This window comes from Microcaecilia unicolor, chromosome 4 (genome assembly GCF_901765095.1).
Source record: "Microcaecilia unicolor chromosome 4, aMicUni1.1, whole genome shotgun sequence".
In the NCBI taxonomy this organism is placed as follows: Eukaryota; Metazoa; Chordata; class Amphibia; order Gymnophiona; family Siphonopidae; genus Microcaecilia; species Microcaecilia unicolor.
This window is the reverse complement of record NC_044034.1, coordinates 363,849,094-363,862,620: the sequence shown is the minus strand read 5'-3', so window position 1 is coordinate 363,862,620 and position 13,527 is coordinate 363,849,094. Positions and strand designations below refer to the sequence as shown.

Sequence of the window (13,527 nt, the reverse complement as noted above, 5' to 3'; positions counted from 1 at the left end):
TTTTATGCACTCATTTTCACATTAAACTTTTTTGGCTATATTACACACATAACTTCTCCTACTAGTTAACATACAAAGGTAGTAAAAAATGGCCCTGTGCTCTTTACCAACAGTACAGTACCAATGGCCCTGTGTTCATCTTTTTTTGTAAGTTTTAGTATTCACACACCTTGTTCACATTCATATTTTGTTCACAATAACTATTTTTTTTTAGCCAAAGTGTTTCCTCTTTCACTGACCACATTTTCAGTGTTCATGTATTTCCACTTTAGAATAAGACAAATTTCCCCCATTCCCTGCATCTATATCACCCCGTCTTGTATAATTCTGTAACCTTAGCGATCCAGCCAAACACTTCCCAAAACGAGGCAGGAAAGACATATTTAGAATTAGTGCACATACGCAGTGTTTTTTTTACATTTCATGCCAAAAAACGACAAATTCTTGCGTCTGGTCGTCTGGTCCTCACCGAGGTATGTCACTTTACCTCTTTAACAAAGGAATGATTTTTCATCATAAAAAAAGGATTTTCCTGCCTGGCAGTTTGTTTTTTTCACATAGGTACGTCTTTTTCATTTCAGGTATGCTTTTCTGACTATTTAGTTAAGAATTAGTGCACATGCGTTTTGACTCTGCACACTTCTCACCATAATGGTCTAAATGTTTTTGGTTTCTTTGCCTGTGGGATATATACATGAGTATATATCAATACATTATCTACATTACTTTTCTTTGTAAAATTATCATCTATATCACCTTTCTTTCACAAAATTAAGCGTGGGGTGTTTTAATGTCTAGTAGTAGTATTCTATTTCTCACCATTATCTCACATGTATCATTTTTCATTACATGTGTTTTAATGAACAGATATGCACTATAGTCCGTTCTTCATCATTGTGTTTCAGATTCATTTTGTAGTCTCCTACATTTTTTTTAAGTCTCTGCTCAACATCAGTTTTTTAATGTCACATACTTAACTTCACGTCTCCATATGCAGATGCACTATTTTTTTTTTGTACTTCTATACATTTGCACTTCCCTCTTGGTCCTTAAAGGTTCCTTAATTGTTTTGTGTTTTGTTCATAGGTTTTTAATTGTTTTTATAATTTTTTTAATTTAAATTTTTTTTTTTTTTTTTTAACTGTACACCGCTCTGAAGGCCCTCACCTTAGAGTGGTATATCAAATACCTAAATAAACTTGAAACTTGTATCTCACTTACCTTTTTAAGCATTATTAAGTGCAGTTTTTCTTTAGGAAATTTTACCATAAATACAAATCAGCTTGAAGCTACATATGGCAGGTCAGTATGACAAGATATACTGAATTTTGCTTCTTTAACAAAATAGTATATGTTTTTTAATCCATTTTATACATACTGTAGATTTGTGCTGCTTTTTTAGCACAATCTTTTTCAGATCCGTTATTATAGATACTGTGTGTCTATACAATATGGCTTATAGACATTTCTTTAAGTATAGTTTCTTTTTATCTTACACAGGCAGTAAAATGAGTTTACCTTGTTGGGCAAACTGGATGGACCGTACAGGTCTTTATCTGCCGTCATTTACTATGTTACTTTATTTCTTTGATGCTCTTTTATTGTACAAATTTTATGAATATTTATTTTCTCTATGAGTTTACATTTGTCATATGACATGATTGTGAAAACCTGTGTTAAATATAGGACATTCATGAATTAATTTTATGCTTTGACAGCAATTTAATGCTTTATATGAGCCTTTATGTGCATTATATATAAGCTTCCCGTGAGGGCCTGTAACATATCTATGATTTTTATGTTTATATTCTATATATCTTAATTACCTCATTTGTTAGTGTTTTCTGAATTTGGTTATTTTTTTTTATACCTGACATTTCTTTGTGTTCAGTACATTTAGAGTATTATATATATTTGGTGGATTTGGTAGACTGCTTGCCTTTTTTGCTTTCTCACATCTATTCAAAAACATAAATAAATATATGTGAGAAAGCAAAAAAGGCAAGCAGTCCACCAAATCCAATGTGGTAGAAACAAGAGGCAAACCTTATAAAAAGTAAACCGTCTTTATTTATATTCTAAAGCTCTCAGAGATTCAAACATCTGTTCCTGCAGCCTTCTCCTCTCGCTTCCCCCATTCCTGGTATCCGGTCTCATTTCCAGCTTCCTTCTCTCATTGCCCTCAAGGAGCTGTTCTCCTTTGTCCATAAGGCTACTTGCTTGCTTGACTTGGTTCCATCCACATTAACTCTCTTCGTTTGTTCCCCTTAGTTTTTTCTATGGTCACTAATAGCCTGACTTCTGGTTCTGTTCCAGCTGCCTGGAAATCGGCTTTGGTTAAGATTATTATTTTTATTTATTTTATTTGTAGCATTTGTATCCCACGTTTTTCCACCTATTTGCAGGCTCAATGTGGCTTACATTTGCCGTAGTGGCGCTTGCCATTTCCGGTCTACAAAGTTGCACATGGTTTTACATTCAAGTGCGTACATACATGGTAGAAGAATTATTAAGAAAGAACTCTGCCAGATCTTTACTTATAGGCCTATTTCTAATTGCCATTTCTTTCAAAGCTAGCTGAATGGGTGGTACTCACTCAACTCAATCAGCATTTAGATTCTCTGTATGTGCTCCACCCCTTCCAGTCTGAGTTTCGATGGGCCACTCTTGCTGCCCTTCAGAGCGATCTACATTCAGCTCTTGACAGAGGCAAACGCACTCTTCTTCTATATCTGGACCTCAGTTTGGTTTTTGATTTGGTCAGTCATTCCCTTCTTATCCCCATCTTGGGGATCTCTGGTGCAATCTCAGCCTGGTTTTCATCCTTCTTCAGGGATCATCATTTCTCTGTTCGGCTCATCCACTCCTCTTCTTCACCTATCCCTCTGCCTTGCGGTGTCCCTCAGGGGTCTTCCCTCTCTGATTCTCGTCAACATATTCCTGAGTCCCCTAGTGTCACTCATCCAATCTATGTCTGTGAAATTTCATATCAATGTGGATGATATCTTGTTGGGTCTTCCCACAGTGCCCCTCCCACCCAGACCTTTCAGGCCTTCAGTCTTGTTTGGATAAGATTGGAGCTGGGAGATGACTGGAATCTTATTGAGAATAATATAATAAAGGTGTCTATTTCCGTCCCTGTTAAACAAAATGCTGTCAAAGTCTTGTACCAGTGGTACCTCACTCCAGTTCAGTTACATCAAATGTTTCCAACCACTTCCCCTCTATATTGGAGGGGGTGTGGACAGAGAGGTACACTGGGTCATATTTGGTCGACATGTGTTAAGGCACAGGCTTTTTGGAAAGCTGTTAGTTCTAGAATTCAGAGATGGCTGGCCAAGCCTATACCGTGGTCCCCCAAGTATTTTTTTGTTTCCAGTGAAGCCCAGGGGTCTTTCTAAAACTCAAGCTCTGCTGGTTAGACATGCTATGTCTGCGGCCAGAGTGATTTTGGCTGCGCACTGGAAGGATCCCAGGGTACCCCCTTTGACAAAATGGCTCAATAAACTTTGGTATATCTGTGAAACGGAGCGGCTTTAGGCAATACGATGTTACACCGTTAAATGAGAAGCAATATGGGACACATTTCTGCAGAGCTGTTCTTGTTAGGTGAGTTTGGAGATCCTGTTTATTGGGGGGGGGGGGGGAGGCTGGGGGGTCTGTGGTGTGGGCGGGTGGGTAGGTGGGGCTGGGTTTTTTCTGGAGGGGGCATGTGGGAGGGTTTTGTTTGAAGATGGGGTAAGATAAAATCTTTCAAAATGTTATAAGTACATAATGTGTTAACGATGAGCTGTACTTGTAGAACGATCTTGGGGATTACGGTTGTATGCTTAAGAACATGTATACAGCTCGCATTTGTTCTGCAATTCTTGCATATGCTTGTTATTGTTTTTAAACTTTCAATAAAAACTTCTTAAAATTAAAAAAAAGCAGCAACATACCCAGACAATGTGAGGAGGAGCCGCCAACAGTGTGTTCTATCCTCACAGAAGATAAAGAGAGACTGCTGAACCTACGCTCTCGCAGCAGGTGGGAAGGCAATCGCACATGTGCTGGTGCGCGGTCTAGGGGCATGCAATGAAGCTACTAAGTGGTAAATTTAAAACAAATTGGAGAAAATATTTCTTCACTCAACACGTAATTAAACTCTGGAATTCGCTGCCAATGTAGTAAAAGAAGATAGCTTAGCGGGGTTTAAAAAAAAGGTCTGAATGGCTTCCTAAAGAAAAAGTCCATAGACATAAGCAGTGTATTTTCCCCAAGTCCTTTTTAATAATAATTAAAAAGGACTTGGGGAAAACACACTGCTTATTTCTAGAATAAGCAGCATAAAACGTATTGTATCGTTTTGGGATCTTACCAGGTACTTGTGACCTGGATTGGCCACTGTTGGAAACAGGATGCTGGGCTTGATGGACCTTCGATCTGTCCCAGTATGGCAATACTTATGTACTTATACGCTATAGAAGCGTTTTGCATGGACTGACATGGATAACGTTACCCATATGTATGACATGGCCTGCTTGTCCTCAGAGAAATATTTTTGACATTTTGCCTCTAGTGACTCTTCCCCTTTGTTGGAAAACCATGGTCCATCTCTACTCTTTATTTCTTTTGGCTTCATGGAGGGTGGTTCGCCTTCTTTGGTTTATGTTTCTCCAATACACCTATGAAGAGCCTACCTATGTTGTGACCTCAAACGTAGGTTATGTGACCCCAGTTTGGGAAGTGCTGGTCTTCACACTTCTAATTACTTGATAAGCTGGCTTTTTTTTTTTTAGTCTGTCTACTTCCACTGTTTCCTTCCTGCCTGGTAATTGTAACTAGCTGTAGTTATTCTGGACTGATACCACAGTGAATAATTTCTTAATGGTGTCTGATAATTCCTTAATTGAATGTACTGTTCTGTTAGTGTATATTGTATTGTGTGCATTGTTATTGTTTTTTTTTCCTGCAGTGCTGAATTATGATAAACATTGAGCTCTTAAGAAAACAAACATCTTACCTAAGAATCATTTTTAATCTGAATATTTCTAAGTTCTTAACAGTTTCTTCTTGCCCTGGGACTCTGGAAGCTAAGTTCTTCAGAGATTTGATTATCATAGAAAGAGCATCATTTTTGGCTTCATTCTTTGCTTCTTTTTTCAGTTCATCATCAGTTAAATTCTCTAGGAACTGTGGAACCATTTCTATAATTGGAAGGAAATACTTCTTCACCGTGTGCAGCGTTAAGAAATCATAGCACTGGCCAAATGGTCTGCAAATGAGCAAACAGAAAAGGACATTATTGTTATCACACATATCACTTTAGTCCTTTATGCTTCTATATAATGTACTATTTTCAGGTAACTAGGTAAATGACCATTAGCAGACCACTATCTAGAATAATGGTAATAAAATAAGACCTTATACAGTAAAGGCATAATCCAGCATTTACCATTTGGTGGTAACTAATTTTGTGCCAACAGCAAAAATCATCAAGACAATCTGGAAAGACTTTCCATGGCCTTCAGTCTAGCGTACAAATCTGGTGGCACAGGATCTCTTTACATATTTTAGAAAACAATCAATCCGATTAGAAATCTGGAGCTTTAATATACATCAAGTATTCTAGGCATTCTAAGATTTGAGGAACAGGACAATGATAGAACAGACTGTTACTTTAGTATATAAAGACACTTAAAAGGTACTAAATCAGAAAAATAGTTAAGATCATACTTGATGAGTGCTGCTATTATTTGAACATTCAGTGCTGACCCACTCATAAAGCGATCGTGCAGGATCTGAAACCCATTTAACGTGCCGAATTTGTTGATGAGATCTACAAGCCAACCCTAAAAAAACAAAAACAAAACCACACACCAGTAAATACTTCACTAACAGTAATAATAATATAAAACAAAGTTATAGAAGCAGAGACATTAGACCCACTAGAAGTCCCCAAAGGCTACTTCTTTTGGGGGAGGTGAGAGAACATGGGATGAATCTAAGCAACAGGAAAGGAAGCCAGCAACCTGTTCAAGGATGTCCCACAGACAACATCCAGCACCACATTCTGAATGCATCGAATACCAGCACCAACAATGTGCTCTATAATCAGCAACAGAAGATTAAGATTTGAGGAACAGGACAATGGGACCTGAATGTAACTCACTGTGAGCTACTACTGAAAAAGGTGTGAGCAAAACCCAAATAAATAAAATACATACATAACACAGGTGCAGAATTTTCCAATGCACAGGAGATACAGTAATGGCAGGACTTGAAGTGGAAAATATAATGCATGCAGATAGCCAGCTCCTGTCCTGTGGCACCTACCCAAACGACACAGAAAGAATGGAGACATACTAACCTGTCAGCCTGTGCAACTCTGGACCCCATAGCCTCCAAGTAAGGTGAATGGGAGATCAGAGTAGGAAGATTAGTATGGAAGGGAAGAGTGACAAGGGGATGGGCCTGTTTATTGGGGGTGGACTCTCAAGCAGGATCATGTGCTTCTAGGAGGAGAAAGGGCTCTGGGACTAGAGGATGCCGATGGCAAGGTAAGAGGGGCTGAGAGAGAAAATGGTGGGAAGATGTCACTGGCACACACCAGTGAGCAGAGACATGGCACCACATGAGAAACTGTTAGTTCTCCTTCAGCTCCTTTAGATCAAATGTGATCTCTACTTAAATGGCAACCATCATCATTACAGTGTAAAAAAAGTGAACAGATGGCTGAGATCTCTGTCTCTCTCTAAAAATATAAAATATAAAACTTATTCTGTGGGCTTCTGGCGTGAAGGAAAGGAAATATGTCTACAGTTAACAAAGAATTGTCTTACCTGATAATTCTATTTCCTTTAGCCGCAGCAGATGAATCCAGAGACTAGTGGGTTGTGTCCATCTACAAGTAGGTGGAGATAGAGAACACCGAACTGAAGTGCTATATGGGACATCATGCTCCTGGTCCAGTCGGTATTCGCATCACAAAACAGAAGGAAACAGCAGAAGAAAAGAGCAATAGAGTAACATTTCTCCTTCCCCATGAGAAGAGATCAACAGCTGATCACAGAACTCCCTGATGTAACTCTGCAACAACCACAAAAATCTACAATGAGCAACCCCTGTCAAGCAGGAAAAACTCAAACAGAAAAGAGAGGGCCTCTGGATTCATCTGCTGCAACTAAAGGAAAGAAAATCATGCAAGACATAGTTTTTCATTCCTTAGCATCAGCAGCAGATAAATCCAGAGACTAGTGGGATGAAGCAACGTAGTCCTCAAGTAGGTTGGGAACCTGAAGCTCCCGCAGAAAGGACCGACATCCAAACAATAATGCCCAAAGTATAGACCAACGACCATGTCGCCACCCAGCAAATGGCCTCCAAGGACAGTAGATGTGCCTCTGCCCAAGAAGATGTGACTGCCCAAGTAGCATGTGCTTGAAAATGGTCCGGAACAGCCTTACCTTCCAGTAAGTAAGCTGAAGCAATTGCTTCCTTGATCCTGCGGACATAGTTGCCTTCGATGCTGCCTCGCCCTTGCGGGGATCTGCGAGAACAAACAAATGATCTGATCGACAGAGCTTATTAGTCGCTTCCAAACAGCGACAAAGAACCTGGCGAACATCTAGAAGATGAAGAGAATGAAAATCCTGAGAGCAAGCCTCTTCCGAAAAGGCTGGCAAAAACCACGGCTAATTTAAGTGAAAGGAGTACACTATCTTAGGAAGAAAAGAAGGAACTGTTTGCACTGTAATCCCTTCCGATGAGAAACGGAGAAAAGGCTCTCAACATGTCAATGCCTCAAGTTCTGAAACCCGGCGCACCGAAGAGATGGTGACAAGGAAAACAGCCTTCAGTGTGAGATCTTTTAAGAAAGCATGCCACAATGGCTCAAAGGGTGCTCTTTGTAGGACCCGCAGGGTCAAATTAAGATTCCACTGCAGACAGAGGGAATGTACCAGAGGCTAAGGCGACTCACTCCCTTCAAGAAACGAAGAACATCCGGGTGGGAGGCTACTGAGGAATGAAGCAGATGGCCTCTATAACAAGCCAGAGTCGCAACCTGAACACGCAAACAACTGTAAGCAAGACCACACGCACTTCAGGCCATCCTGCAGAAAAGCCAAAAAGTGCAGAAGAGATGCCTGAATAGGGAGATCACTCTATTCGCACACCAGGACTGCCAAATCTGCGCATAAGCCATGGAAGTATAGCACTTGTTCTCTTGACGAAGAGTAGCCATCACCTCTGGAGAACACCCTTTCTTTCTTAGCTTTGCCCGCTCAAGAGCCAGGCCATAAGACCAAAGCGGAAGGGATCCTCCATTTGAACCAGACCTTGAATTAGCAGGTCGGGAAGCAGGGGCAGTGGAAACGGCTTATCCACTTTCAATTGAAAGAGATCTGCATACCAAGGTTGATGCGGTCTATCCGGTGTTACGAGAATCATCCAACCCAGATGCCTCAGAACTCTGAGGAGAACCCTATCACCAGCCAAGGAGAGAACATGAACGTCCACTGGCCAGGGCTGGATAAGCACATTGATGCCCTGCACACTGTACTCCCTTTTTCTGCTGAATAATCAAGGAGCCTTGGAATTCCACTGAGTTGCCATAAGATCCATGGCTGGTGTTCACCACTTACAGGTGATCAGGCAAAACACCAACTCCACCAGCTCCCATTCTCACTGGTCTAATGCCATGCCTGCTCAGATAATCTGCCTGGACATTCTGATCTCCAGATATATGTGCTGCTGATAGTAGCTGAAGATGTGCTTCCGCCCACTGGAGCAGCAGCTTAGCTTTGTGTGCCGGAGCAGCAGCTTAGCTTTGTGTGCCAGAGTCGCACTGTGTGTGCCATCTGGATGGCTGATGTAGGCTACTACTGCCATGTTGTCAGAGAGAACCCCAACTGGCTTGTCTTGTCCATCATTAGAGAGTGAAAAACTCAAGTAGAGCCAACCAGACCACTAGAAGCTCAAGCTGACTGATTGACCATTGCGCCACCTCCGAGGACCAAACGCCCAGAAAAGGATACCCCCACCCTGAGAGGCTCGCATCCATCATGACGACTATCCACAAGGGGAGGTCGATAGCGGGAGACCGCACCATACAGGACTTCTGCAACCACCACTGCATGCTCTGGCGGGCTGTGCCTGTCCAGCACAGCAATAAATCTTAATCTTGGGACATCAGGGACCAACGGCTCAAGAGAGTCTGCTGCTACAGATGCATGCGTGCTCAAGCCCATGGTACAACGTCCAAGGTTGTCGCCATTGACCCCAATGTCTGAACGTAATCCCATACATGAGGACAGGTTGACTGAAGCAGAACCCAAATCTGCGCCTGTAACTTGACACACCGGTGTTCTGCCAAGAACACTCTGCTCTGTGCCGTGTCAAAACTGAACACCCAAATACTCCACAGCATAAGTGGGTACTAGCTAGCTCTTCAGAAAATTGATGGTCCATCCCAACTGTAACACCGAGATGATGTGAGAAGTTGCCTGACCACTCTCCTGGGCCAACAAAGCCCGTATGAGCCAATCATCGCGATATGGAAACAGGGCATCCGTGTTCATCCCTAAGAAGGCAGCTACTACCACCATGACTTTGAAGAATGAGCGAGAAGCCATGGCCAGCCCAAACGGTAGTGTCTGGAACTGAAAGTACCTCCCAAGCAAGGCAAACCGAAGAAACTTTCAATGCGGAGGCCATATGAGAATGTGAAACATGCTTCCTTGAGATCCAAGGATGTGAGAAACTTGCTGGACTGTACTGCCAATAGAACAGACCTCAGTCTCCATCCTAAAGTGCTGTACCTTTAGAAACTTGTTGACTCTTATGAGGTCAAGAACCGCTTGGAAGGCATCCCATTTGTGTTTGGGCACCACAAAGTAAATAGAGTAACGGCACGTTCTCTGCTCTTCCAGAGGAACCAGAACAACGGCTCCCAACTCCAGCAAATTCCAGAGGGTGGAACAAATCACTGCTCGCTTTCCCAAGTTGCCACACGGGAATTCCAAGAAAAAATCTGCAATGGGAACTGCAAAATCCAACTTGCAACCATCTCGAATAATGTCTAGGACCCACTGATTCGTAGTAATGTGGGTCACTCATTGAGAAACAGGGACAGTCGCCCCCCCCCCCCCCAATCAGAGCCGAGGACAGATCCCATGCCCCATCATTGAGCAGGATGGGAACTGGAAGAAGGCCAGGTTGTGGACACTGAGGCCTGCTTATCAGTCCAAAAGGACTGTTTACTGGAATAGCGCAATTGCAGGGCCTTAGCTGACAGCCCCGGTCGATACCGCCGTGTGTCCCAGAACCAGAAACACATGGAAATGGACCAAGGGGAGGGCTTAGCCTTTTCCTCAGGTAAGTGCGGAGACTTGGAATAGCCCAGATCCTTAACCAATTTCTCCAGGTCCTCCCCAAACAAGAGTTTGCCCTTGAAAGGCAACTTCACTAGACTCTGCTTAGAAGCGAAGTCTGCTGCCCAGTGATGCAGCCATAACAATCGCCTTGTGGTGACTGCCACAGACATTTGCTTAGCTGAAGCGGGTATCAAATCATACAACAAATCCGCTAGACATGCCAGCCCCAATTCCACATCTGGCAATTGACAAGGCATAGAAACCTTGAAGGCCTGAAGGTCATCAGCAAACTGCTGTACCCAACTAAGGAATGCCCGAGCAGCATAAGAGCTACAGATAGCCGCTTGCAAAAAGAGGCACTTCAGCTTTCTATGTAGATATTCTTTTGGGTCACTCCCCCCCCTACCGGAAGGGTGGTCTTCTTGGTGACCACTGTCACCAAGGCATCCCACTTTAGGCAGCCGAATCTTATCCAGCACCGAGCCTAAAGGATAAGCCTACCCATAGCCTTGGCCACCTGCAATGAGGCAGTAGGTGTCTCCAACTAATCAGATATGATCTTGTGCATAGCTTCATGCACTGGAAAAGATCTAGGCGGTTTTCGAGTGCTGGCCATCTTAGGGTGAGTAATTGCAGGAGTGGAGGGGGTCCAAGGATTCAATATTTAGAGCCTGCTGCAGAGCCTTGAATAAAAGGAGGAAGTTCCTCCTTTTGGAAAACCCTCACTGCCACGGGATCATCGATTTCCTCCTGTGGCAGCTCACCGTCTTCCAACTCCAAGTGTTCCTGCATGGCAGACTGGATCCCGGAAAAACCTGCCTCTGATAACGGAGATAGAGGGCCAGGGATCCCCCTTCAGAAATGGAGGCATGTCATTGCCTCTTTGGGGCAGGGTCCACAGCAAGTAGTGGCGCAGTGCTCAGCGAAGTTTGATCCAAAGAAGCCCCCAAAACCAGTAGCACTGGTAGCCTGGCCAGATTGCTTCAGCAAATATCCATTAGTCTCCAACTCACACTGCAAGATGGCCACTGGCGCGAAGTGCCCCTCAGCCAAAGACTCCTCTCAGGCCTCAGATGCGCAGGAAACTGCCAATTCCAGCCCTGTGAGTCAATACAACCACCCTGGCACTGACCCAAAGCTGCTCTCGACTTACTACAGAGGAAGCAGCGCTTAACTAATTCTGCAGCCATGCCGTTTTTTTGTTTGTTTTTTTAACAAATGAAGCTGCAAGGGGGGGGGGGGACCTCATTCAGCACTTGCTGATGCAGGCTCAATGAAGCAATAAAACCTTCCACTCTCTCTTGCGCCCAAAGTCTTGCGACACCTCCCATCCTAGCCAGTGATACAGACAGGAACTGAACATTGACTGCAAACCCTGCAAGGCACTTTTTTTGTTGTTAATGGGGAAGGAGAAAGCAGGAAAGGCAAGAGAGAGGAATAGAGTGGGGGAGAGATCAGGTATACCCCCTAAAGGCTACACTGAACTACTGCCAGAACAGAAGCCAGCAGCCAAAAGTCAGAAGACTGGGAGACGTCCATCCACCTGCTGGAGATAGAGAATACTGACTGGGCTCGAGCATGTCGTCTCATATAGCACTTCAGTTTGGTGCTCTCTATCTCCACCTCCTGGTAGATGGACACAACCCACTAGTCTCTGGATTCATCTGCTGCTAACGCTAAGGAATTGCTTTTTTTCAACAACAAGATATTTCAATCACTACCCTTATACTGTACTAGTAACAGATCAAAGAAAACATTCAAATGTATTAACTGGGAAGTATGAATTCATGTTTAACTTCAGGATACATTTAAGTAAGGACCTCTAATTTTGGCAGGAACTCAACAGGTAAACCTAAGACGCTAAAAGGAAAGAAAAAAAGGACCACATGAAAGTGACAAGACATGAGAAAACTTACAAAATGCAATTTATAACAAAAAAAGAAGAGAGAAAAGTATTAAGGCGAGCTCTGGTGGCACGAGTCTGATTGCCTCCAGAGAAAAACAGAATGAGATGGCCCTATACAACAAATGCAACAGGAGGGAAGTTGTGCACATGTGTGGTGAAGTGATTCAAAGCTTCTAGATATACTAAGCTGAAGCAGCTTTCACACCCTGGCTCCATCGATGATGCCACCTATGTTGTCAGAGTCAGCTATCCTACTTGTCCTTGGAGAAAATGAAGTTAAAAATATGTTTATGATTGTGGGTGCTAGCTGGTAACTCAAAAATTGCAATTCATTTAAATCAGCATTTTTCAACCAATGTGCCATGGAATCCAATGGCATCCCCTCCAGGTAACTGGCGTCTTCTCACTATCTTCCTCCTCTCACCCCTTGGGTCTCTCTCTTCTCCGCCACAATTCTACAAACTTTGCAGATGCCAGTAGTTATTAAAACAGGCCTTCCTCCAGCCAGCCCCAGGGTCCTTCCTTCTGATGCAACTTCCTTTTGCCAAGTGGGAGGGGTGCAGCAGAGGGAAAGCCTCCGGACAGCTAGAGGAAGACCTGTTCTAATGCTGCTGATAACTGCAAAATTGTAGAATCGCAGTGGACAGGAGCGAGAAGCCAGAGGAGTGGAAGATAAGAAAGATATTGGACCTACGGAAGGGAACAGGGGTGGGGAGGAAGACAGAATACCACAGAGGAAAATGAGTGAAATGTTGCACATAAAGGAACGGGAAGAGGGGAGACAGGCTGCACATGAAAGGTAGAGAGAAAAGAAACAAGATAGATTTGAGGAGGCGGCACAGAAACAAGAAAGATGAACATGAAAAATCAGTGCCAGATAGACATAGGGCAGGAGGTGAAAAAAGAAATACCAAATGAAGTTAAGAGCACAGACAGAGTAAAGTAGAACCAAAGATTGGGAACAAGATGACTGGAATAATATCACCAGACTACAAAGGTAGGAAAAATTATTTTATTTTCAGTTTAGTGACTGAATTATGTTGGTGTTGAGCATGTACATGTGTTGGCTTTATTTTGCACTGCATTTCTTTCTATGTCTCCGGTGCTGCACGACATGCAGAGTCCTCTATCTTTGCTTTCAGTTTTTCTTTGCATGCATTCTGTGGCTCCCTATTTTGTATCAGGTGATCAGGTTCTGCATCTCCAACTGAGGTAAAAGATTCTGCTGGCATGTGGTGCCTGTGTAGGAATCCTTAACAATCC

General features: G+C 43.0%; 1 protein-coding gene across 1 annotated transcript in view; it reads right to left on the bottom strand.

Annotated features, from left to right (window-relative positions):
- The window catches only part of USP9X (ubiquitin specific peptidase 9 X-linked), a 377,318-nt gene that overhangs the window by 246,032 nt on the left and 117,759 nt on the right, over positions 1-13,527 (bottom strand). The window contains exons 7-8 of the mRNA XM_030202341.1: positions 5,719-5,834; positions 5,006-5,257 (exon numbers count right to left, since the gene is read on the bottom strand). Of these exons, the coding sequence (XP_030058201.1) occupies positions 5,006-5,257; positions 5,719-5,834 (368 nt within the window). The remainder of the gene's footprint in view (positions 1-5,005; positions 5,258-5,718; positions 5,835-13,527) is intronic.